This window comes from Lupinus angustifolius, chromosome LG01, assembly GCF_001865875.1.
Source record: "Lupinus angustifolius cultivar Tanjil chromosome LG01, LupAngTanjil_v1.0, whole genome shotgun sequence".
In the NCBI taxonomy this organism is placed as follows: domain Eukaryota; kingdom Viridiplantae; phylum Streptophyta; class Magnoliopsida; order Fabales; family Fabaceae; genus Lupinus; species Lupinus angustifolius.
Window position 1 is genome coordinate 34,392,737 of NC_032009.1, and position 25,018 is coordinate 34,417,754.

At 32.7% G+C, this 25,018-nt stretch overlaps 2 protein-coding genes across 3 annotated transcripts; both read right to left on the minus strand.

Annotated features, from left to right (window-relative positions):
• On the minus strand, positions 4,037–15,858 carry LOC109362203 (protein MICRORCHIDIA 7-like). 2 transcript variants are annotated; one of them, XM_019607845.1, is made up of 21 exons: positions 15,202–15,858; positions 12,401–12,475; positions 12,270–12,304; positions 12,115–12,193; positions 11,500–11,592; positions 11,081–11,165; positions 9,563–9,638; positions 8,792–8,920; positions 8,547–8,645; positions 8,330–8,431; positions 7,668–7,832; positions 7,488–7,583; positions 7,011–7,062; positions 6,818–6,929; positions 6,646–6,719; positions 6,147–6,538; positions 5,975–6,069; positions 5,778–5,865; positions 4,696–4,818; positions 4,302–4,408; positions 4,037–4,228 (listed from the first exon to the last, which is right to left on the minus strand). In XM_019607845.1, the coding sequence occupies exons 1-20, from the start codon at positions 15,599–15,601 to the stop codon at positions 4,325–4,327; spliced, it is 2,454 nt and encodes an 817-aa protein (XP_019463390.1). In that variant the 5' UTR covers positions 15,602–15,858; the 3' UTR covers positions 4,037–4,228; positions 4,302–4,324. The 2 variants fall into 2 exon arrangements, with proteins under 2 accessions (XP_019463390.1, XP_019463397.1); XM_019607852.1 differs by having other exon boundaries at positions 4,037–4,408; positions 7,671–7,832; positions 15,202–15,840.
• Positions 19,030–20,144, minus strand: LOC109338769. Its single transcript, XM_019576102.1, has 2 exons — positions 19,355–20,144; positions 19,030–19,208 (listed from the first exon to the last, which is right to left on the minus strand). Exons 1-2 carry the CDS (start codon positions 19,752–19,754, stop codon positions 19,030–19,032), a joined length of 579 nt encoding a protein of 192 aa, XP_019431647.1. The 5' UTR covers positions 19,755–20,144.

Below are 25,018 nucleotides of genomic sequence, written 5' to 3' on the forward strand. Positions count from 1 at the left end.
GGAAGGTTTGAAAGTCATCTCACAAGTGTATTTCATGACTCTCAAGCCTTCTCTTTCCCTCCAAAATTCAACTCTCAAACAAACTCTAAGGTTTTGTGCTAAAATATGATATCATTCTCCCTTATATTGTTCACTTAAGCCTTGTTTGGGAGCGGAGTTTTGGAGGGGAAGGGATGACTTTGGAAAGCATTTCTCTTGTTTGGGAGTTGGATCAAGGAGACGGGAAGGTTTTGAAGAGTTTCTCAAACCCTCCAAAACCCGCCATGTGTCTATTTTTTAAAATCCCCCCAGTTTGAGATTTTTTAAATTTAAAGGCAGACGCGATGAATATTTAGGATCAGATTAGCTTTGGATTTAGGATTGAATCCTGATTCAAAAAATGATACATACAACATTTAAACTTGGATAAAAGATAAACCTTAACCCGACCCATGTTCACCCCTCATATGAACAAGGACCCGGATGAATCCTCAAGTCCAAGTCATGATGGAAATGTGAGCTATGAAGAATCAACTACAAATTACTGTTATTATATCTCGAACAACTATTATCGCATGTGCATAATAGAGAATTCATTTTAAATCTTACAACTATTACTGCTTTTTGCTCAACGTGATAGAGAATGGATTTATTTATATGTATTATAAATCAACTTTGAAAACAAATATGGTACATATGGAAATAGAATAAATTAAGACTTAATATAATAATATATGTGTATGATGGTCATTTTACTTAGTATCTGTTTGTGTATGGTGGTTAAGTTTATAAACTCATAGATTTGCTCTTAACTCACAAGACTTGCTAATTCAAAAAAAAGTAATGACTGTTTTACTTCATTGAAAATTTTATGTGTAAGGTTCTTGTGAAATTGGAAAATACAAAGTGATCTCCAAATATATTAAATGACAGTAAAATTAGAGACTAATTATTAGAATACTTTAATCCATTCGGAAACTATTTTAATAAATGTCGCTTTCAGGAATCGAACCCTTGACCTTGTTCATCCTGGGGATCTAGTAGGATCTTACACAATTAGACCAACGCCTTGTACATACATTCACAACATTTAAGTACAACTTTAAATTATTATTAATTTTTTAGGGATCAAATTGATATGCACAATGTTTAGTATCCACTCTTTAAAAAATGTCAAATAGCAACAACCATCAATAACTTTATTATTCGTCTAATCAATGTCATGGAAGCTAAATTTAGGAAAATCAAATGCCATTACAAAATAAGGTAATAATAACTCAAACAACAACTAAAAAAGATAAACATAATGTAAAAATAAGAAAACTAACCTAATCAATCAAATGGTGATACATATACTTCTAGGTAATATTTACTTATAATACTACAAATAAAGTATTTCCCATCAGATATAATATTATTATTTATCTTGAAATCATCTATATGAATGGTGGAATTCAGTTGCATGTAGCGGATGTGACCGAAAGCGGATAGGAGAATGTATTAGCACACTGAAAGGAAATAGTGTCACCTTTGGCCAAGGGCTTCCCATTATTAACAATGCAGTCATTGTAGGCTAGGCGCCTGAATATTTTAGGGTTAACAAGGTTTGCATAACTGAATTGGCCACAATCAACGTGAATGTTAGAGCACTCTCCATTTTGGCAAGTGCTAGTGATCTCAACTAAGTAGCTAGGAATTCCACTAGGAAGTTTGGTCGTTGGAGATTGGCTTATTATAATATTTGACTTAGAACACAAAGGATCTCAAGAAGAGGAAATAAAAACAGCTTCTCATGGATTGGAACATTTTTTGTATAGATCTTGGGGATGTACCAATTGTCAGTAATATTCCACCATCATCTCTTAGCTGAATGTTGCACCCGTTCAAAACAGTCACATCTTCTATTTAAAAATTTGTATCATTCTATAGTCTATGTATTCATTATTTTTTATTAGTAAGAAAAAATAAAACTAAAATTAAATATATTAACTTTATATTTTATGATTAATGAAAAATAATAATACATGAAGGGATATATATTTTGGAATAGAGAAGATGTGTTCATGTTAAAACCCACTACACTAGTAATTCTTGTTGCCTCCCTTCGTGGAACCCATCAGAGAAGCAACCATTCTATTGACACTTGGGTGATAAAGATCTTTTATTCCTATTGGTGTCTCAGACCAATCAAATATGCTATTTTATTTTATAAAAATTATAAAAATATAAAATAATATTTTTATATTATTTGGTGATACTTTATTGGACAGAGATAGAATTCTTTTGGGACAGAGGATCCTATAAATTTCCTACACCAGACGTAGTTGGTAGCTAGTGACACAATCATTTCTTGGATGACAAAATATTGGGATATTAAACCTATGATTTGTATACTTTTCTAATGATATAGAACTTAGTAGTCGGGAGAGTCCAATTAGGGTGACAAAATAACAAGCACAAAATTAAAAAACAGAATAGATATTAAAAGTTTGTCAATAAACATATATTTAAGTCACACACAAACAAAGAGTAACTTCTTTCTGAATGTTTCGATCTAGAAAACTTTATTGAGTTAGACGAATCGTTAACTTTAACTCATGATAAAATAGTATTTTATTTTAACCCACGACAACCTAAAGAGAAGTTAAATTATAACTCTAATATCATATTAAAGCTATAATACAAGAAATCGTTCAATAGATATTAAAATTATAATTTGGGCAATATAATACATTGTGTGAAACTTTACTATGAATTTGAGCGCCTAGTCAGTGGGTTTAGTCTTCTTCATTAATGGGCTAATTAAACAATAATATAATTGAGTATAACATTATATCTTAAACTTAAATATTAAGACATTATATGAATCTTTTAATTTATATATTCTTCTACATGTATTTGAGAATATTTTATCATTTGATTATTAGAGTTTAATACCAGATTATGATTTTTATGAATGGCCTGATTTAATTTGATCCTCCATTTAATAGAATAAGGCAACCCACATATTTTATTTATGGGATTAATACATACAAGAATTTATAGTATAAAAAATCTAGCACAAACTTTTATAAATATATTAATTATTAATTTGAGTTAAAGACTCTTCACAATTTTTACAAAAATGTAAAGCATGTACAAAAATTCGATAATAACATTATTGTACCATAGGAATTAATGAGGTAAAAAATATTATTTTATACTTAACTTTGAAAATGATACAAAAATAAATGGTTTATAATTTTTAACATGTATTTTTATTAGTAATTTATCTATATAAATGGAATAGGAAATCTACTACATATGTTTGAGATAAATATTTGAAAGTTTGTGAAGACACATGTCCCAAATGTTGACTTCGTGAGTCCGTCCCTACCAAAAAGACCTTAAGGGTTTGTTTGAAAGTTGGATTTTGGAAGGGAAGGAAGGAAAATGGAAGGTTTGAAAGTCATCTCACAAGTGTATTTCATGACTCTCAAGCCTTCTCTTTCCCTCCAAAATTCAACTCTCAAACAAACTCTAAGGTTTTGTGCTAAAATATGATATCATTCTCCCTTATATTGTTCACTTAAGCCTTGTTTGGGAGCGGAGTTTTGGAGGGGAAGGGATGACTTTGGAAAGCATTTCTCTTGTTTGGGAGTTGGATCAAGGAGACGGGAAGGTTTTGAAGAGTTTCTCAAACCCTCCAAAACCCGCCATGTGTCTATTTTTTAAAATCCCCCCAGTTTGAGATTTTTTAGAGATAAAATGTCAAAATAGCTAAATATGTTTAATAATAATATATAATTACATATTATATACCATTTCTCATTGTTAATTACATTTTTAAGGAAAAATAAAAAAATTATTCTTAAATTATTCTTACATTATCATTCATTTTCCTTTTCCTTTTCCTTTTCCCTCCCCCCTTCCTAACTCTTTGATCCCTCTCCTTCCCTTTCCCTTCTAACTCTCAAACAAAGCCTTAGAAAACTACTAAAGAAGGTTTAACTCATTCTCACCATTGTCCCACTCTCAAATTTATATTATTGTGTAACCAATAGGTGAATGAATGCTTGGTGCTTTAATCAATTTTAACATATAAGCAGTTTTGGGTAACTAGAAAGTGAAATTGATTGAATACCATGATGAAGAAAGAATTAAACTTGTGTCAACAAGTAGCTCCTCTATATGTTGGACAAGAAAATTAAATCATCTAAAAGAAGCCGGCCAAGAAACTATACACAAGAAATGCTCCCACATCATATATCTCAAGTTAGGAAGTTCCTTAAAAGGTCAAACCAGCCTACCAAAAAATATAAGCTCCCCAAAGATGCACCAATCAGAATATGCAATAAAAAGGCGTTCATCTACCTGGTTTGGCACCACTAGACTTCCTTTCAAGTCTCCTTACCTTGTCAAGCAGCTCTTGAATGGTATTTGATGCATCCTGCAGGAGAATGACAAATCTTATGAGGCTCATCCAAAGACTAGCAAAATATCATCACTGTAATTTTAGATTCTAAAATTTTTGATACTTTTTCCTTTTTATTTTCTAATATTGTTGGGTGATATTTATGTCAAATCCACTAAATAGTAAAACCATGTGGTTTATTGGGTCCTATATGAAATCTACCCAATATTAAAGATTGAGTGTGTTGAAGACATTCAAAAGAATGTGTTAGCATATCTCATTTTTTCTTTTTAGGAGGGGAAAATAGGGCATTATGGCAGGACCTGAAGCTTCTTTCTCAAAACTTTCTCCTCAGCATCTCGCCGATCCCTTTCTTCAGAGAAGACATCAATTAGAGTTTCTTGTTCCTTGTTCAAATCTTCAATCTTTCTTTCTGCATCACGGAGCTGATAAAGAGAAGAGGATAAAAATTAATAAACATGCAATTAAGTTTAAAAACGGAAAGGAATTTAGAAATTAGATAAATTCATTTAGTACCACATATATTTGGTTTTAATTGAATTCACATCTTTCCCATTTCTTATTCTCATTTCAACCATGATTTAGATATTAAATGTGTAGATGATATAGTCATGGATAGTTGAGATAGCGAACACAAAATGAAGAGCACACAAATGACCTGGCAGTAGAGTTTTATGTTTGAGAGAATTGAATGTAAGAATCAACAAAAACAAAGTATGTGCTATAACAGGACTGACGGGGGAAAATAACAATCATACCATACCATATGGAGCATGGTTTAGTTATTTTGGATATATCATAGAAAGTGGCCAAGTGATTCAGGGAGAAGTAAATCACAGGATTAAAAAAGGAGCAATGAAGAAATGCCTTAGACATTGTTTGTTGATCAAAATGTGTCTCTCAAAACAGCCTTAAAAGAAATTCACTTCTTTATGGTGCCAAATATTGGCCAGGAAAATGCAAAAAAGAGCATAAGCTAACTGTTACGGAATGAGAATGTTGGAGTGAATTTGTGGAAAGAAAAGAAAAGATCAAGAAATAATAGTATTGGAGAGAAACCGAGTAGGCACATTGAGAAACTGATGACAGTGTCTCACTTCAGATGGTTAGACCATGTAAAGAGAAGACTAATTGAGAGCCAAAAGGAGTAGATCATATGTAATATAGCCCAATAAACAAATTAAGGAAAATTGTAAGAAACTATTTAAACAAAATATTGATCTATATGGAATTTCCAAAAACTTGGTTTTTGACGGATCATGGTATTATAATTAAAAAACGTCATTTTCATATATCGTTATGAACAAATATACCTTTTATCAAACCAAGCTCTTCTGTTTTTTTCCAGCAAAATGTGTAAATGATAAATGATTATGGCACAAACCTGTGTTTCAAGAGATTTACACCTGTCTTTCTCATGCTGGAGAGCCTGCATTGCATCCACTAAAATTTCATCCTCCTTCCTCTCTAACCTAATCACCCAGAAATATAGGAGGATAAAGGGTCAACTAGTCCTGCTAAATACAGAACCAAGATATGCAGCTAGAAGAATGAAAATAAATTTCAAGAATAGAGATATACCTTTTCTTCAACTCACAGTTCTCTTCTTTCAACTTCTGCATAGTAAGCAGATCAGAATCGGATAGTACTTGTTCACCGTCACAAACATCTTGTTCCTGCATTTCAACCACTGTTAGGAACCATTTTCAAATTACACCTGAACAAGAAAAAACAATATCAAGACATGCATGACCTTTAGCTTGGATGCCCGTATGGACTGTAAGGTTTTTCCACTTGGTGTAGTAGTATCTTTCAAATGTAAATTTTCATTTTCAACTGACTTTTCAGCACGGGAAATCTTTTGACTACTGCCCTTTGCTTGATTCTTAGGTAAGACAACATCATCTTGATCACTGACATCCTCAGCAGATGATGATTGTTCAGATGAACTTGGTATTCTACTGTTAGGAGAGGCTGATGCGCGACCATTCATGTATGCAGTATATTTCTCTGATTCTTTTCGTATCCGTCTCTGATTGGGTTGTAAATACATCTTGTCTGATGGAAGTGGTGTTCCCTTGTCATTTGGGGCAGTGTATTGCCTTTTTAATCGAGATGATTCAGGGACATGTTCAGGAGATGTCTCTACAGAACAAGATGCATTTGTATAAAGTCAATGTCATCCGAAATAAGATTTCATAAACAATGAGCAACAATATCAAACTAAAACAAAGCAAGGCCTCATATCAAACCTCTATCAACAGATTCTCCCCCTTGTTTTTTCTTTCTATTGGAGGCATAACCAATTCTATCACAGTTAGATCCCCTAAACAAAATGCGGGATAATAAATTAGTAAAAGAAAAACAATTCGTAAATTATGAAAGCAACAGTCACAAATAATCTAATAGAAATTCAAGCATCACCAATAATTCTTCTGCATTTGTATCAGTTTTGATTCCAGTCTTGATAGAACTAACGTACGCTCAAAGCCCTGCTTATCATGAGCAGGCTCTACAAAATTGGCTTCCAACACACCTACAAATAGATAAGAACTTCATCTTAAATAAGCACGGTCAACTTGGTAAGAGGAAATCGAGAAAATAGAAAAGGTGTCACCTATGACCCCACGCCCACCACTTCCTGCTGGATTCCAAATCCTCCAGAATGGCTGACAATTATGAAAACAACCAGTAAAAATAAATTCTAATGACAATGTTACGGCATCTACAAACATACATAACACAGCAACTTCCCAAGTCCAAGAACCCACCAATGGGAGCACCGGAGCAGTCTGTATTGGTTGCTTTATCATAAAAAAGACACAACAAATCATTTTCAGAACATAACTCTAGATGCCACAGATTAATTAGCCTTAACACCAATGCAAGAGATTGAGTGCGAAGTATTTCATCATTAACAAGAAAAACAAACACAAGTTAACAACTAAGAAGGTACTCTTAATTGTCTAAAAAGCACTTAAACAAAGAAACTTAATTGGGAAAAGGGAGGAGGATGACCCTCCACACATACAATATGACATAGCCACCTAACAAGTGACACTTAAAATCCTTAGTAGACCATAACAAACCCTACCTTAATAAGTCGATTTTTATGATAAACATTGAACCCTGAAACATCAATATGATGAACTGCATCCTTGACAAATCCAATAGTAACAACAGCAACCATCTGTCACACAAGATATAGTTAAAATCATGTCGATTAGTTGATACACAAGTTAGGAAGATCAAACTTAAAAATTAATAGACATAATACATTTGAATCCTTTGGAAACCCATCTGCCGCAGATTGTGGCCTGTATGTCACCTCCTGAGACATCATCATATCATTGACTATGTTATGATGAACAATATCCTTGCCACGAAGAATAATCCGAAAGCCAGGAGGAAGCCGCAGATATAAAATTGAGGCATAACTCTGATAAAGAAATACAATGAAAATGAGAAACATGATAAAACAAAAACACATCAGATAATGTCTATATTAAACAAGAAATTGTACTAAGAGAGCATCTATAATGGGAGAGGCATAAGGTTGCACAAGGATTGTATGGTCGGAAAGCCAAATATTTGATGAGGTGTATGCAATTGCTGCATAGAATTACCCTGGACCCTATTAATTAATAATTGGTTAAATCATAGTAGAAATGAGCTACTGTGGGTTAAATGTGGAGCCGATTTGATATTTTTTAAGTGTTGCATAATTGGAATGAAATGATACTTTGATTGCATAAAATAAAGAGAACTGGGATGGCAGGATTGACCCCATGTTGTTAAAGATGCTCTAAAATCACATTGTTTACTCCTCAAATAATTTACCTCTCATGAGTCGATCTCTGACTAATTCTCTACTTTCTCAGTGTTTCGACCATGGAAAGTTTTAGTTAAACAAATAAAGCAGTCATTTTGACTTACCCTTAGTGAATGTCGATAAGTTAGGAAGTGTCTAGAATTGGGAAACTCTTTAGCCATCTGGATGTTTTTCTCATCTCGATTTACACCTCTGATTTGAATATCCTACCACAAACAATATGCACCATATAAAATTGTATAAAACTTGATCAAAATAAATAGTTTTTTTTTTATTTTGCGGGGGAAGGGGCAATGTGTTTCTGTTATTATCAAGACATACATGTGGATCTGTATTAAAATCAAGTTCCAGTTGGCCTTGGTCATCCTCCCAAAGATTGTATATAATTACTCGTGTGCCATGATCTTTCACCAGGTTGAACTGAATTGAGTAAGAATTAGATGAGAAAGTTAATGAACACAAACATATATACCCTAATTATTTACTTGTAATAGAAAGCAACACTCAGATGAGAATGTCAGAAAAAAGATAAAATAAATTTTCCCCAACCTAGTGCAAGTGATTACCTGACGAAGAAGATCAGCTTCATCATAAAATGGTGACCATTGAACTATTGTATCAACATTTTTGTTCCAGTCATCAGTTGACGTTCTGACAATCCTATTCCATTCCATTCCTCCTCCTTCATAGTCCAGCTTGTATTCCATTAGACACAAGTTAGATGCATAAAAAAGACCATAAGTTCAACTATTAAAATTCACTACCATACAGTTGCTACAGTAAATTACAACCACCACCACCCTAATGCTTCACTGCCTCTGACTGAAATATAATTCATCCAATCTACAACTATATCCGCCCTATCCCAAGCTTTAAAACCAAAGAACCCCTTTTCTAATCAATACATGTAAACCTCGTAACAGAAAATGAGATAACAAATTGCAAGCACAGTTGCTGCAGTAACTAAGGTAAACTAAACATGTTAGAGGCATGGGAATTTGACTATTCAGGAAGAGAAATCAGACTATCCCATTATTCGAATAATAGTACAAAAGGATGGCCAAATGCATGAGGCTCTGACCTTCTGGGGTACGGGGAAGATATATGTACACAATGTTACCCTCGTAAGCGAGGGGCTGTTACCGGGATTTGTACCTATGACTTCAAGGGCATAAAAGACTGGCTTACTATTGCATTGAAGGGACATTAAATACTAATGTGGATGTGGCTTACAGACACAGTCGTGAACATGAGAGGTACTATTTGACTCAGGACAGTTTAGCTTAGGTCTTATAAGAAAAACTAAAGCAAGTAATTAAATAATCAAAACAAATTACCAGGGGTACCACAATGTCTTCCTTCCCTGTATTCCTCAAAAATGTGTATGACAGCAAGCCAATGCTTTGCGTAGAGCTAATAACAATGTCCACAATACCCGGTTAGACACAGAAGCATGCCATAGAAAATAATGATATATATTACATAAAATAGGCAAGGTGCAAAATGAATTCATGCTTGTACTGATTATCCTCTTTACAGATGTGCTCAAGGATGGGACGAGATTGATACCGTTCTTGTTTATAGGCAATACACAATGATTTCTTATGACAATGATTTATAATTTCTATTTTGTATTTAGTAAGGTCTAAGAATTACGTTCTCACTTTGAATTTATGGAATGGTAATCATATATTGATTATTTTTTTGCACATTTAAACATGTATTTCTATATATATATATTAATATATTTTTCAAAAATAGTTGGATATTATCCTAGAGTTGGGGAAGAAATAATTATAAAAACAAGAGACTTTAACCAAGTGAATTCATTAAGCATGTAGAGATTCAGTATTAGCCATGAAACAAGAAATAAAAGAAAGATGGAAGTTACACAGGCTATTTAATGAAGAATACACAATTTTACTGCAGGCTTTACACTAGAGGTTAACAAAAAATACAGGTTTTATTGCAAATTACAAGTCTAAGATAAAATAAGCATTCATGAGGGTGGATTATGGCAAAGCTAGTGGGTTGGATGATATACCCATTAAGGAATGGAAAGATCTAGGAGAGACAAGCACTAGTTGGCTTACAAGAATGTTACAGATTGTGAGATCTAAAACAATGCTGGATGAAAAGAGAATTACTTTGATCCATATTCTAAAATGAGGAAGACACACAAAATTGCATAAATTATGGAGGGATTAAACTCATGAGCCATACTTTGAGGCTATAGAATAGGGTAATTGAGTGGAGATTAAGACAAGGGATTCATGTTAAGGAGAATCAATTTGGTTTTTTTGTATAGACTAAATTTGAGAAATCAAAGATATGATGGGTAATGACTAGTGGTGCCGAAGAAGATTCCTATAACTATAGGAGTGCACCAAAGATCAACTTTGAGTCCCTATCTTTTTACCCCGCTCTTGGATGTGCTTACTTAGCATAACCAAAGTTGAAGCCATGATATGCATGCTTTTTTTGCAAATGATATATTCCACCAACATTCACAATTGAAAATTGTTAAGAGTTCATTTGGCTTGTCAATACTGTAGATGGAGAATTACTTCATATAATCTTCACTTACAGATAAAACAAAACACTATTTAAACCTGCAATCTCTAGGTAACATAATATTCCAATACTAATGATAAATTGTTGAAATACTTTACCCTTATGCACATGCATTTAACTCCAACAAACACATGTGACCTAACTAGGTTGTCATGATTGCAGGAAGAAAGGTAACAAATACCAAAGTAACTACTTCAGAACTCAAGTTTCTCAATGCAGAAACAAAAAATCATACCTAAACCTGGGTAGAAAAAATGAAACAATAAGAAAATCAAGCAAACCTCTTCCCATCTTTCCCTTGCGAACGGGAGAATACAATTACATCAGCCCCAAGCCTCATGGTACTTGTTTTGAAGCCGTTTCCATCTATTACATGAACAACGAAAGATCAGTATGCTCTTCCTTGAATGAATAAACATAAAATATTTATCAGACAAGGCTCCTTTACATTAAGCTTGAGTACAAAGTGAGGAAATAAAGATGTTTCCACCACTAGATAATTTAGTGAAATGAGATCTATAAGCATTTAATAGATCTCATTTAGTGAAATGAGATCAAAGGTGGACACACCCTTACTTCAACACTTCTCACCCAAATTCACTTTAGAGGAGCTTTATCCATATTTATTTTATATAACAATCAAGTCTTAGTCCCACTAGTTGGGGTCAGATACATGGACAAACAATGCAATAATGATTACATTGTCCAATTGTATTTGCCAATTTGCTTTTTTCAGAATACCCCAACGACATGCATTGACGCATTTTATCAGGATCCATCCCACCACCGTTATCTGAAAAAGAACAAACAATCCAACATCTGAAAAATTATAAAATAAAATGAAAATGAGAAAAGACGAGAAATAATAAAACACTTGTATTAGGAACGTCTTCTAAATCAAATTTGTAAACCTTTACCACATACATTCTTATCATTTCAAATCATGAATGCTGTTTTTTCACTGATGGAAAAATGCACAGTTGCAAATGTACATTGAATATCAATTTAAAGAAAGACAAACTATTGATGATATGAATGACTTCTAAATTGCCTATCTTCCTCTCATAGAAAACTTCAACATCTTATGCGAGAATTTCTAAATAGACAAAAAATTTGAATTGAGACCTGTTTTTTTCATTGAGGAATAAAAGCCACAAGTATTTCTATGAAATTCTAATGGGCATTTTTGAACAAGGTAGAAATTCTTTCTCCCCTACTTTTTATTACTAAATCCAATCATCACAACAATCAATATGTTTCGTATGTCTTTTCTTTCTTTACTTGGATTAGGGTAACAAATAACTAATGAAAATACCTTCAATCAGCAACATCCTTGTACCATCTTTCTTACTTACAAGCCTATCTACATTGACATATGTTGCCCCATTACAAACCTGAAGTCAAACTCAAAAAAAGTAAGTGAATTTAAATAATCAACTTGCACATTATTCAGAAGTGAAGTCGCCATACCTCGTCCAATGAATTGTCCAAAAGCTCAGCAAAAGCTGCATAAAGCAATCAATCTAAGCATGCTAAATAGCAATAAATATCAAAGAATGAGGCAAAATTAAGTAACTATTATACAAATATGTGAAGTTTACCTCCAAGAGCCCACTTATGACTTGTGGCATTAGAGTGTAGAAATTTAGGGTGAACTCTGACATGATCCATACCAACTGCGCATTTACAAGAACAAGAAATATTATGCTAGTGTGGCTGTCAAGAAAAAAGGTTAGCTTAAAGAACCTCAGGTTTGAACATTGATGCCATACAAAATGCTTACGGCAACAAAAACATCACTAGAAAAATATATACAAAACTTGGAGAATTGCTTGGATTTATCTAAGGTGTAATAGAAGTTCGCAGTTTGAAAAGGGGACTACATTGATTCTTGGTTGCAATAACATATGTAAATCAAATACCGGTATCAATATCATGGATCATTGATCAGTGTCTGTATTTATCCAAGGATAGCACAATATTTCAAAAGTGATAAATAAAGGTTACCAAAATTGACATTTCGAAGAACAATTGACTCTGAAATAGTGAAACAAAATAACTTCAAAATTCAATTAACAACTTCAATTACTACCTAGATCTTATGGCCTTATACAAAGATATTTGGAGACTTCTGACAGCTAAATATCAATACGGTTTCACAACTAATGGGACTCAAACACATAATCCTCCCACATTTTCATTAGACTGGGGAAGAATTCCTGTAGTCACCATTTTCCACTTTCAAAGTTTCTAAAATGCAAAGACAATATAGGCTAATCTCTGTATTTCCCAAGAAACTTAATGTAAACTGATGGCAGGCAAGAAACATAAAAAAAAAAAAGCATGCTTAAGAATCAAAAAATGAGATTTAGGCTGAAATAAGTTCCTTGTCCCTTCAAATGAGGGTCACAATGGTTATGGTTCTTAAAAAATGTGACTTAGGTCCTCACAAATATGAAACTAATTTTCCAAATCACCACTGCTAGTCAACTTGCACTGAATATTATATTTTATTTTTAAACTTAAAGAAATCAATTATGTGTAAACTTAATATTTTCTACCGAGTTTTGCCATCTTTATGTGTTTCATTGCCTCTAAACTTAGTAAGGAGAAGAGTATACAAGTCCATACAGCAGACCCATGACTCATCAAAGGTCCCAAACAATCTATTCCAAAGAAGTTTTGTCACTGAGCAATGTAAAAAGAGATGATTTGGAATTATTCAAATTGGTTCTTACATTGTTAAGCAACTACCTTCTTTGGAATAATTTGGTTGGTGTTCTTGTAATTATCTCCCTTAGTTTCTAATAAGACTTTTGAGCATCAACGATTTCAGGGGTTTGGCTCTAACAAGGAAGCTAAAAAGCTTTGGCGATGTGGTCGCTATGCGGTTATGAGGAGCTTTGGTTGGAAAGGAATGCTAGAATCTTTTCAGGGCATTTGGTGTCTCTTGAGTCCATCTGGGATAACAAACAGAACATAGTTTTCCTTGCCTCTTTTGTTCTGCCCATGGCCTCTTTAGAGGGGTTTCTTAGTCTGATTGGCAAAGAGACCGGCACGCTTTGTTGCATGTTTTTCGTTCTTAGTTTTTTTTGGGTATCTCATATTTTGGATTTAGTTTTTCTTAAGTTCTTGAGGATTTCTCATCCTCTTTATATTCTCTTCTCGGTATATGTATATTATTTTAAAATAAAGAGAGAGAGATGAGGTCCTCACTTTCGAAATCTGAAAAACAAAGTGCGCACATATTATGAGACAAAACAGTCAAAGGTTCGCACTTTTGGAATGTGACATTGGTGTTAATCCCATTAAGAATAGCATTCCAGACAAAAGCTTTAACCTTTGAGGGATATTTGGACTTCCACACGAGTTTTTCCAAAAGAAAACTACTAAGTTATGTGAAAGTTTGAAGAACAGAGAAGACTACATGTGAATGTCCACGAGTGATCAAGGCGCCAGATTCAAGATCAGGGACAGAAGATAGATGAATAGAATCAATTAAAACCAAAAGATTGAAGCTCATTAATCTCTCTATCATGCAAATTCCTCGGAAAATCGGAGATTCAAAGAGGGTTTATCTTGAGAGTAGAAGTGAGTGACAAGCAGGGGCTTTATGCAATATTCAAAGAGGAAAGATGAAAAGTCTTGGAAAATACTCAAAAAGAGCGGCATTAGCTCAAACATCTTCCCAAAAGTTAATACGAGAGTCCCATTGCCCCCTACAAATACCTCAAAACCATCTAATAGTTCCTGCTACTCTGCAACCCATTCTTCCTTCACAGTCGACAAGGCTAAAAAAAAGATGCCAACAACATTCTTGTTGACACTTGACAATCTGAAGGATCAATGAACAACTCACTTTGTTCCAGAAGCTAAAGTGGAGAAAAAGATGGGAGGGGTAGGGCAGGGTTCATGAGTGAAGAAACGAGCAGGGGAGAATAAGGGATTCTGACATTTAACTTCTCTTAAAAATAAAATTAGATAGCACATGTCTCAAGTGTGGTGTGCCATGCAATTTGACACATCACTCAACAGTGGTATCCTAATGAAATGGACTTGGGACAAAGGTTTCATATTTGTGAGGACTTAAACCATGAAATAGTTTTTTTTCCGAGGGACTAAAACCATTGCAACCCTTACTTGCAGAGACCATGAACATGATTAAACCTAAGATTTATTATTAATTCAACCCCTAAAGAGAAATGCCTACACCTGATAACCAGATTAAAGTGAATTTCCATCTTATACAAGTTTTCCCTTCTACAAAATCTACATAAAATCGTTCTACCTTATATACCAAAAAAATCATTCTACCGTGAAATTTGATAATATTCTTCCAATTCAAAATAAACATCGAAAGTGGTGAACAAAACCCTAATCAAAATAGAGAGAAAAAACTCACTGGTTGAAGATTCAAAGCCATTTGCAGGAGGTCCATCAAAATCACCAGCCTTCCAAAATTGCTTGCAACCATTCGATTGCGAAGCAAAGCTCGCAATCGCATCGGACCGCACCAAAGCAGAAGCTGAATTTGGTGCTGGCAATGACAGCACAGCCTGAGGCTGCGGCAGCGCGGTGGCCGGAGGGAGAGGGCTGAGAAATCCAAGGGGCAAAACGACTCCCACATCGTTTATCTTCCGCTTTTTCGAAGAGATATCAACATCGGAATCTGAATCGGAATCACTACTGAGTTCAATTAACTCGCCAGGAGGAGGAGATGAAACGACGTCGTTTCTCTCCCTCCGCTCTCGCGAACTCGAGATTGGAATCTCCAACAACTCATGCTTTACACTAGTCTCCATCGCTAAAAGAAAGAAACAAAATATTCACACACAAAAATTATGAACAAAAAATTTTGTGCATACTATTATGGGTGAAGGAAATGACTGAATAGAATTTAGTTTGTTAGGGCTTAGTTTATTCTAATAATTCTTCTTTTTCTTTGTTTTCTAGGACACACAAGGGAAAAGAAGTTTAGGAGCTAAAAGCAAAAAGGGTTATAGAGAGGTGAGAAACCAACTGACGTTGGACGGAAAAAATGTTTGTTGGGGGATTTTCTCGGCAGCTTGGATAGTATAAAAATACATGTGGGAAACTAAAAAAAGAAAAGTGAGAAAAGAAAGGGGTTTTATTTCTGATACCCAAGAAATTAAGGGATATTGTGGGTATTGTTGGCGCACTAATGTTTCTTTAATAGCGTTGTTATGATTTGGGGTGAAAGCTCTTTTCTGGATTTGAATTTTGCCAATTCATTATTTTATCCGTCTTTTGAGGATAAGTGTGACACGGGACGGAACCTATGGCCAAAAAAACGTCACCTTTATGGTACCGACTTATTATAATAAAAAATTTATGTATGAACTAATTTATATATTTAATATTCATATTTAATTATTATTAATTCTTTAAAAAGAAATATAAATAATGTCAAGGATGTAATAAGTATATGTAAATTTTACATTGATAAGCATAAATATTGAAACTGACACATTAAAATATTTGATTATGGAAGATTTTAAGACCAGAATTTAAATAATATTTTACTCTAAAACAAATATATATTAGATACAGCTGAAATGTTGAATAGAGTAAATATGCTGATTAATAATTAGAGAAATGGATAGGAATGTAGGTTGGTAAGAGAGCAGTAAAGAAAAAGATAGAAAAACACTAAAAATAGTTACTTTGATAAAAACAAAAGAGATAGAGAAAAAATGGATAGTTATTAAGATGAACACTTTAAATGTGGAAAAAAAAAAACATTTTGAAGTTATTGATATGGTTTTGATTTTTTTTTTACAAAAAAGCTCCAAACCATAACAATAAGTTGATATGATTTTCACAAAAATCAAATTGTTTTTAGATATTTTAATAGTGGAGTAAATTTTGAATGAATAATAAGTTGATTTTTGTGAAATGTAAAACGAATTTTGATTTTCTTTGTTTTACATGTATTGGTTTTTGAAGGTGTGTCATTTATGATAAAATATTCATCACCCAATGGATGGGTTTTGGAAAAAAAAAATAGCTTACTTATTTTTGAAGTAAGCCTATAAAAGTGAATGATATTTTTTTGGTATACATTTTTTGGCAGACAAGTGAATGATATTTTGAATACAATAATAAGTTTACTTTTTCATAAATGTGAATAGAACCTTGATTTTCTCTATCTTGATAATAATTTTGATTGTCATCATGTGCATTGATTCTTTTGGATGTGCTATTTATGATAAAATATTATCCACATAAATCAAGGGATTTTGAAAAGATAACTTACTTCCTAAGTAAATGTTTCATTTCAATAAAAAAAAAACCTTTAAAAATACTTCTAATGTTAATGACTACATGGAGAAAGGTTTAATTCTTTGTTACATTTTTACAAGAACATCATAATATCAATTAGATGTCGGTCTAGTGGGATCAAGTCTAACTAGATCTTCATATATAGTATTAGGTCAAATGTTTGATTCTTCCAAATGATATTTGTTGGGAGGAGTAATTACACACCGAAAAATATTAGTTTATTACATATAAGGCGATAGGATATTCTTGGTTATACCAAAAAAAGAATATTACAATCATTTTTCAATTGATACTTATCTTATAAGGTATTAGGGGTGAGCATGGACTAGGTTGGGTCGGTAAGACTTATGTCTTAGCCGATCCTAAATGTTAATCAAAACATTTTTTGAACTCGGACCTGCTCATAGACCCGAAGCTAGACTGATTCTAAATGTCGACCATGTCAGCATATGAACTCAACCTTATACCCAATTAAATATAATGCATACTCTTTTAGATAAAATCTTCACAATATTAATTATTATTATGATTATTCAAATGGGCATACGAAATGATATATGTATATATATATATAATCATGTATATATTATGAAAAAATTATAGAAACAATGATATTTTCTACCAAAGAGATGTCATTATTCTGTATATAATTGAATAAAGACACATACAAACATGATAACTGAGTAATCATGGGACGGGTCTGGGCTAGATCATGCATATCCCTTACTCGACCCTAAATATCGATCTGGTTTAATTTTTAAACCTGAATCCGATCCTAGAGCCGATCTTATTCGGGCCCAATCAAACCTTATCATATTCGGGCTTGATCAGATTCGATCCTATTCGGGCTTGATCAGATCTGATCCTATTTGGGTCTAATCAGACTGGATCTATTTGGTCCTAATCCTATTTGGACTCAATCATGATTGAGATAAGCCAAATGAGCGGATAATGTAAAATCATGTTCACCACTGTAAGGTATTATGAGAATTTTTAGGATAATATGTATGCTAAGGAAATAAAGCATTATCATAAAAAATAATATAAAGTTACTCACATTAGAATTGTACTATAAGTGATACCTTCACTTATTTTGCAAGTAAATATTTACCTTGATTTTCTATGTAAGATATTGACTTGTTTTACAAGTGAACCATAAATTATTTAAAAAAGACCTTTAGAAAGAGGAAATTGAGTGATGATAGAAGATAAATAAATAATTAAACAATAAATTATAAATTATCATTGTTATTTAATATTGTTCATGTTAGTAAGTTAGTTGTTTGATGTTGGACTCTATATAAGCCTAAAATTTTACTTGAAGTGGAAGCCAAGTTATTTGGAGAGGAAGGTACAAAAGTAAGATAACTAAAAACATAATTTGTATTCACATGGGTCTTGTCATTAACCCTCTAAGTTTTGCAAATGATTCTCCTTCATCATGGGTCTCTTGTTGCATACTAAAAACATAATTTGTATTCACATTTACGAATACATGTTTGAGGATACCATCGTGTGGATATCCGATTTTGTTATTAAATAATTTTAAAAATAAACAAATAAATAAATAGAGGCTTCAAGGTTGTTTCAAGTTTAAAAAATAAAAGGGGAAATTAATATTTATCCATATTTTGTTAATAAAAAATTGAATGGGTAAACATATGATAATGATGTTTATCACATTGTCCTTGTTACATATTTTTTAATTAAGTATTAAATTAATTCCAAAATTTACTAAATAATGGAAGGTTCTTTGATAATATTTGTAACAAGTTTTGGATAAAGATAAACGAGAGTATATTGTTGGATGAATGCTTATCATTATGGCTGTCGATTTTAACTATAAATAGACTTATTGGGTAAACACACCAGAACTACACACAAAAGGAGTATCGAAAAAAACGAGGGAAATACTTGGGCATCATGTTCATGTCACCCTGACATCGGCACTACAAAATTCTAGTCCCAATGGCGTCATGCTTATGTTGGTAGCATCAGCATCACCTTCCTCCCACCTCACTGACGTGAGGTTTACATCAGCATTGCCAATCAGCGCCACCAACATGTATTGCTTTCTCAGCAAGACACGTGTCATCTTATAGTCTACTGCCAACCACAATTCAACCTCAATGAATCATTGAGCAATGTAACGTCTTCAAGATTACTTTATGAATATTATGATTAAAATGAGATTTTCTTGAATATATCGTTAAAAATTGTTTTACTTATATTCATAGAGAGAAAAAACTCACTGGTTGAAGATTCAAAGCCATTTGCAGGAGGTCCATCAAAATCACCAGCCTTCCAAAATTGCTTGCAACCATTCGATTGCGAAGCAAAGCTCGCAATCGCATCGGACCGCACCAAAGCAGAAGCTGAATTTGGTGCTGGCAATGACAGCACAGCCTGAGGCTGCGGCAGCGCGGTGGCCGGAGGGAGAGGGCTGAGAAATCCAAGGGGCAAAACGACTCCCACATCGTTTATCTTCCGCTTTTTCGAAGAGATATCAACATCGGAATCTGAATCGGAATCACTACTGAGTTCAATTAACTCGCCAGGAGGAGGAGATGAAACGACGTCGTTTCTCTCCCTCCGCTCTCGCGAACTCGAGATTGGAATCTCCAACAACTCATGCTTTACACTAGTCTCCATCGCTAAAAGAAAGAAACAAAATATTCACACACAAAAATTATGAACAAAAAATTTTGTGCATACTATTATGGGTGAAGGAAATGACTGAATAGAATTTAGTTTGTTAGGGCTTAGTTTATTCTAATAATTCTTCTTTTTCTTTGTTTTCTAGGACACACAAGGGAAAAGAAGTTTAGGAGCTAAAAGCAAAAAGGGTTATAGAGAGGTGAGAAACCAACTGACGTTGGACGGAAAAAATGTTTGTTGGGGGATTTTCTCGGCAGCTTGGATAGTATAAAAATACATGTGGGAAACTAAAAAAAGAAAAGTGAGAAAAGAAAGGGGTTTTATTTCTGATACCCAAGAAATTAAGGGATATTGTGGGTATTGTTGGCGCACTAATGTTTCTTTAATAGCGTTGTTATGATTTGGGGTGAAAGCTCTTTTCTGGATTTGAATTTTGCCAATTCATTATTTTATCCGTCTTTTGAGGATAAGTGTGACACGGGACGGAACCTATGGCCAAAAAAACGTCACCTTTATGGTACCGACTTATTATAATAAAAAATTTATGTATGAACTAATTTATATATTTAATATTCATATTTAATTATTATTAATTCTTTAAAAAGAAATATAAATAATGTCAAGGATGTAATAAGTATATGTAAATTTTACATTGATAAGCATAAATATTGAAACTGACACATTAAAATATTTGATTATGGAAGATTTTAAGACCAGAATTTAAATAATATTTTACTCTAAAACAAATATATATTAGATACAGCTGAAATGTTGAATAGAGTAAATATGCTGATTAATAATTAGAGAAATGGATAGGAATGTAGGTTGGTAAGAGAGCAGTAAAGAAAAAGATAGAAAAACACTAAAAATAGTTACTTTGATAAAAACAAAAGAGATAGAGAAAAAATGGATAGTTATTAAGATGAACACTTTAAATGTGGAAAAAAAAAAACATTTTGAAGTTATTGATATGGTTTTGATTTTTTTTTTACAAAAAAGCTCCAAACCATAACAATAAGTTGATATGATTTTCACAAAAATCAAATTGTTTTTAGATATTTTAATAGTGGAGTAAATTTTGAATGAATAATAAGTTGATTTTTGTGAAATGTAAAACGAATTTTGATTTTCTTTGTTTTACATGTATTGGTTTTTGAAGGTGTGTCATTTATGATAAAATATTCATCACCCAATGGATGGGTTTTGGAAAAAAAAAATAGCTTACTTATTTTTGAAGTAAGCCTATAAAAGTGAATGATATTTTTTTGGTATACATTTTTTGGCAGACAAGTGAATGATATTTTGAATACAATAATAAGTTTACTTTTTCATAAATGTGAATAGAACCTTGATTTTCTCTATCTTGATAATAATTTTGATTGTCATCATGTGCATTGATTCTTTTGGATGTGCTATTTATGATAAAATATTATCCACATAAATCAAGGGATTTTGAAAAGATAACTTACTTCCTAAGTAAATGTTTCATTTCAATAAAAAAAAAACCTTTAAAAATACTTCTAATGTTAATGACTACATGGAGAAAGGTTTAATTCTTTGTTACATTTTTACAAGAACATCATAATATCAATTAGATGTCGGTCTAGTGGGATCAAGTCTAACTAGATCTTCATATATAGTATTAGGTCAAATGTTTGATTCTTCCAAATGATATTTGTTGGGAGGAGTAATTACACACCGAAAAATATTAGTTTATTACATATAAGGCGATAGGATATTCTTGGTTATACCAAAAAAAGAATATTACAATCATTTTTCAATTGATACTTATCTTATAAGGTATTAGGGGTGAGCATGGACTAGGTTGGGTCGGTAAGACTTATGTCTTAGCCGATCCTAAATGTTAATCAAAACATTTTTTGAACTCGGACCTGCTCATAGACCCGAAGCTAGACTGATTCTAAATGTCGACCATGTCAGCATATGAACTCAACCTTATACCCAATTAAATATAATGCATACTCTTTTAGATAAAATCTTCACAATATTAATTATTATTATGATTATTCAAATGGGCATACGAAATGATATATGTATATATATATATAATCATGTATATATTATGAAAAAATTATAGAAACAATGATATTTTCTACCAAAGAGATGTCATTATTCTGTATATAATTGAATAAAGACACATACAAACATGATAACTGAGTAATCATGGGACGGGTCTGGGCTAGATCATGCATATCCCTTACTCGACCCTAAATATCGATCTGGTTTAATTTTTAAACCTGAATCCGATCCTAGAGCCGATCTTATTCGGGCCCAATCAAACCTTATCATATTCGGGCTTGATCAGATTCGATCCTATTCGGGCTTGATCAGATCTGATCCTATTTGGGTCTAATCAGACTGGATCTATTTGGTCCTAATCCTATTTGGACTCAATCATGATTGAGATAAGCCAAATGAGCGGATAATGTAAAATCATGTTCACCACTGTAAGGTATTATGAGAATTTTTAGGATAATATGTATGCTAAGGAAATAAAGCATTATCATAAAAAATAATATAAAGTTACTCACATTAGAATTGTACTATAAGTGATACCTTCACTTATTTTGCAAGTAAATATTTACCTTGATTTTCTATGTAAGATATTGACTTGTTTTACAAGTGAACCATAAATTATTTAAAAAAGACCTTTAGAAAGAGGAAATTGAGTGATGATAGAAGATAAATAAATAATTAAACAATAAATTATAAATTATCATTGTTATTTAATATTGTTCATGTTAGTAAGTTAGTTGTTTGATGTTGGACTCTATATAAGCCTAAAATTTTACTTGAAGTGGAAGCCAAGTTATTTGGAGAGGAAGGTACAAAAGTAAGATAACTAAAAACATAATTTGTATTCACATGGGTCTTGTCATTAACCCTCTAAGTTTTGCAAATGATTCTCCTTCATCATGGGTCTCTTGTTGCATACTAAAAACATAATTTGTATTCACATTTACGAATACATGTTTGAGGATACCATCGTGTGGATATCCGATTTTGTTATTAAATAATTTTAAAAATAAACAAATAAATAAATAGAGGCTTCAAGGTTGTTTCAAGTTTAAAAAATAAAAGGGGAAATTAATATTTATCCATATTTTGTTAATAAAAAATTGAATGGGTAAACATATGATAATGATGTTTATCACATTGTCCTTGTTACATATTTTTTAATTAAGTATTAAATTAATTCCAAAATTTACTAAATAATGGAAGGTTCTTTGATAATATTTGTAACAAGTTTTGGATAAAGATAAACGAGAGTATATTGTTGGATGAATGCTTATCATTATGGCTGTCGATTTTAACTATAAATAGACTTATTGGGTAAACACACCAGAACTACACACAAAAGGAGTATCGAAAAAAACGAGGGAAATACTTGGGCATCATGTTCATGTCACCCTGACATCGGCACTACAAAATTCTAGTCCCAATGGCGTCATGCTTATGTTGGTAGCATCAGCATCACCTTCCTCCCACCTCACTGACGTGAGGTTTACATCAGCATTGCCAATCAGCGCCACCAACATGTATTGCTTTCTCAGCAAGACACGTGTCATCTTATAGTCTACTGCCAACCACAATTCAACCTCAATGAATCATTGAGCAATGTAACGTCTTCAAGATTACTTTATGAATATTATGATTAAAATGAGATTTTCTTGAATATATCGTTAAAAATTGTTTTACTTATATTCATTTTTTTTCGAGACATCACGTTCTTAGTAACATAAACTGCGGAAAATCTATGATGGTTACCTAACGGTAACTGAAAATGATACAATACTTTTATGAATATTTTTTCATTAATTATTAGACTTGACCTTACAACACGTATAACAATGTGTTTCTTGGTCAAGTAAAATGTCAGTATAGAGTACAAGGCGAAATCTAATCATCGCCCAACTGAAGCTATACAAAATAGGCTGAATTCTTCAGCACTACAAAAGTATCTTACACAGATACCCTAACCCCAAAAAGCAAAAAGGAAAAGAAAATAACTCCTAATGGCTAGCTCCAACACTAACCGGGGCACTAGAACCCTCACTCGGGTCCTCCTCCAGCTCGAAGTCCAAAAAGAGATCTATCACCTCGATAAAGTCCTCTATACGGACCAATGATGAGTGTGAAATTATGCTACATTTGTATTGCATTTAACTTGCATTTTAGGACATAATTAGGACTTTATGATTGCTTTTAGGTTTTATTTCACTTTGTTCGGGTTAAGCGGGTGTTTTTTGTTATGTTGTGTACTTTGGATGAATTAAAGCCAAAAAGAGTAGAGATTAGGTGCAAGATGATGAAATTTAGTGTTAGACTATGCGAAGACCAAATGAAGTGCCAAAAGAAGTCATAAATGTTATATTATATTCCTATTTTTTTAGATTTGTTTTGTTGGGCTTAACCCAATATTTTGTAATTAGGATAAATAAGGGTTCTCCCTCAAGGATGAAAACATTTTTTACACTTTACATTTCAATTCTCTAATTTAGAATTTGGTATTCTCTTCTCCATCATGAGTGAGTAATTCCCTTTGTTTCTAGGATTTGGGCTATGCTCTCTTACATTCAATAAATACTTATTCTTAATTTTATTTCATTGAGTGTTGTAATTTGAATCATTAAACTGAGTTTTATTCGTGTGAGTAGTCTGACCAACAAATTATACGTCTTAGATACATTGAGGAAGGACCGAGACGTGAACTCAACTATCTGGTCATTCAGTTATTCAAACTTGAATCCTAATTCACGAGAGTAGTATTACAATTCTCGGGGGTTTATGGAATTCACCTTGGGTTGCTACGAAGTGATTGGATAGAAATATTCAAGTCAAGGATTTGATTGATAACCGTACCACGAGAGTAGGTGCGATTTTAATTAGGTACATGTGTCGGAGCTCGAGAGAGGATGATACATATCAGAGAGCAATTCACCCTCACAATTTAAAGTTCATGAAAAAGAGCAAAACAAGGATTTGCGAATGTAAAGGCGATAACTCTTATCTTGAGAACTATTCCTAAATTAGATTTTATTCATTTTTAATATTTTCATAATTATTATTGTCAATTGTTGAATTGTTCTAAATTCACTTTTATTTCCTTATTTGAGTTAAGTATAAATTAATTATTATAATTAAAGGAATTTTTTCGTCCTCGTGGCATCGATATTTTATTATTTGACGACATAATCGTGCACTTGCAATTTGCTTATCAACCAACTCCACATAAT

Excerpts from the sequence above, each read along its gene's own strand:
- LOC109362203 (XM_019607845.1), bottom strand. The coding sequence starts at position 15,601 with ATGGAGACTAGTGTAAAGCATGAGTTGTTGGAGATTCCAATCTCGAGT. Across the intron at positions 12,305-12,400 it reads TCATAAGTGGGCTCTTGGAG|CTTTTGCTGAGCTTTTGGAC; the intron begins GTAAACTTCACA and ends TGCTTTATGCAG. Across the intron at positions 6,539-6,645 it reads GGGAGAATCTGTTGATAGAG|AGACATCTCCTGAACATGTC; the intron begins GTTTGATATGAG and ends CTTGTTCTGTAG.
- LOC109338769 (XM_019576102.1), bottom strand. The coding sequence starts at position 19,754 with ATGGAGACTAGTGTAAAGCATGAGTTGTTGGAGATTCCAATCTCGAGT. Across the intron at positions 19,209-19,354 it reads TGGCTTTGAATCTTCAACCA|TAGACTATAAGATGACACGT; the intron begins GTGAGTTTTTTC and ends TGTGGTTGGCAG.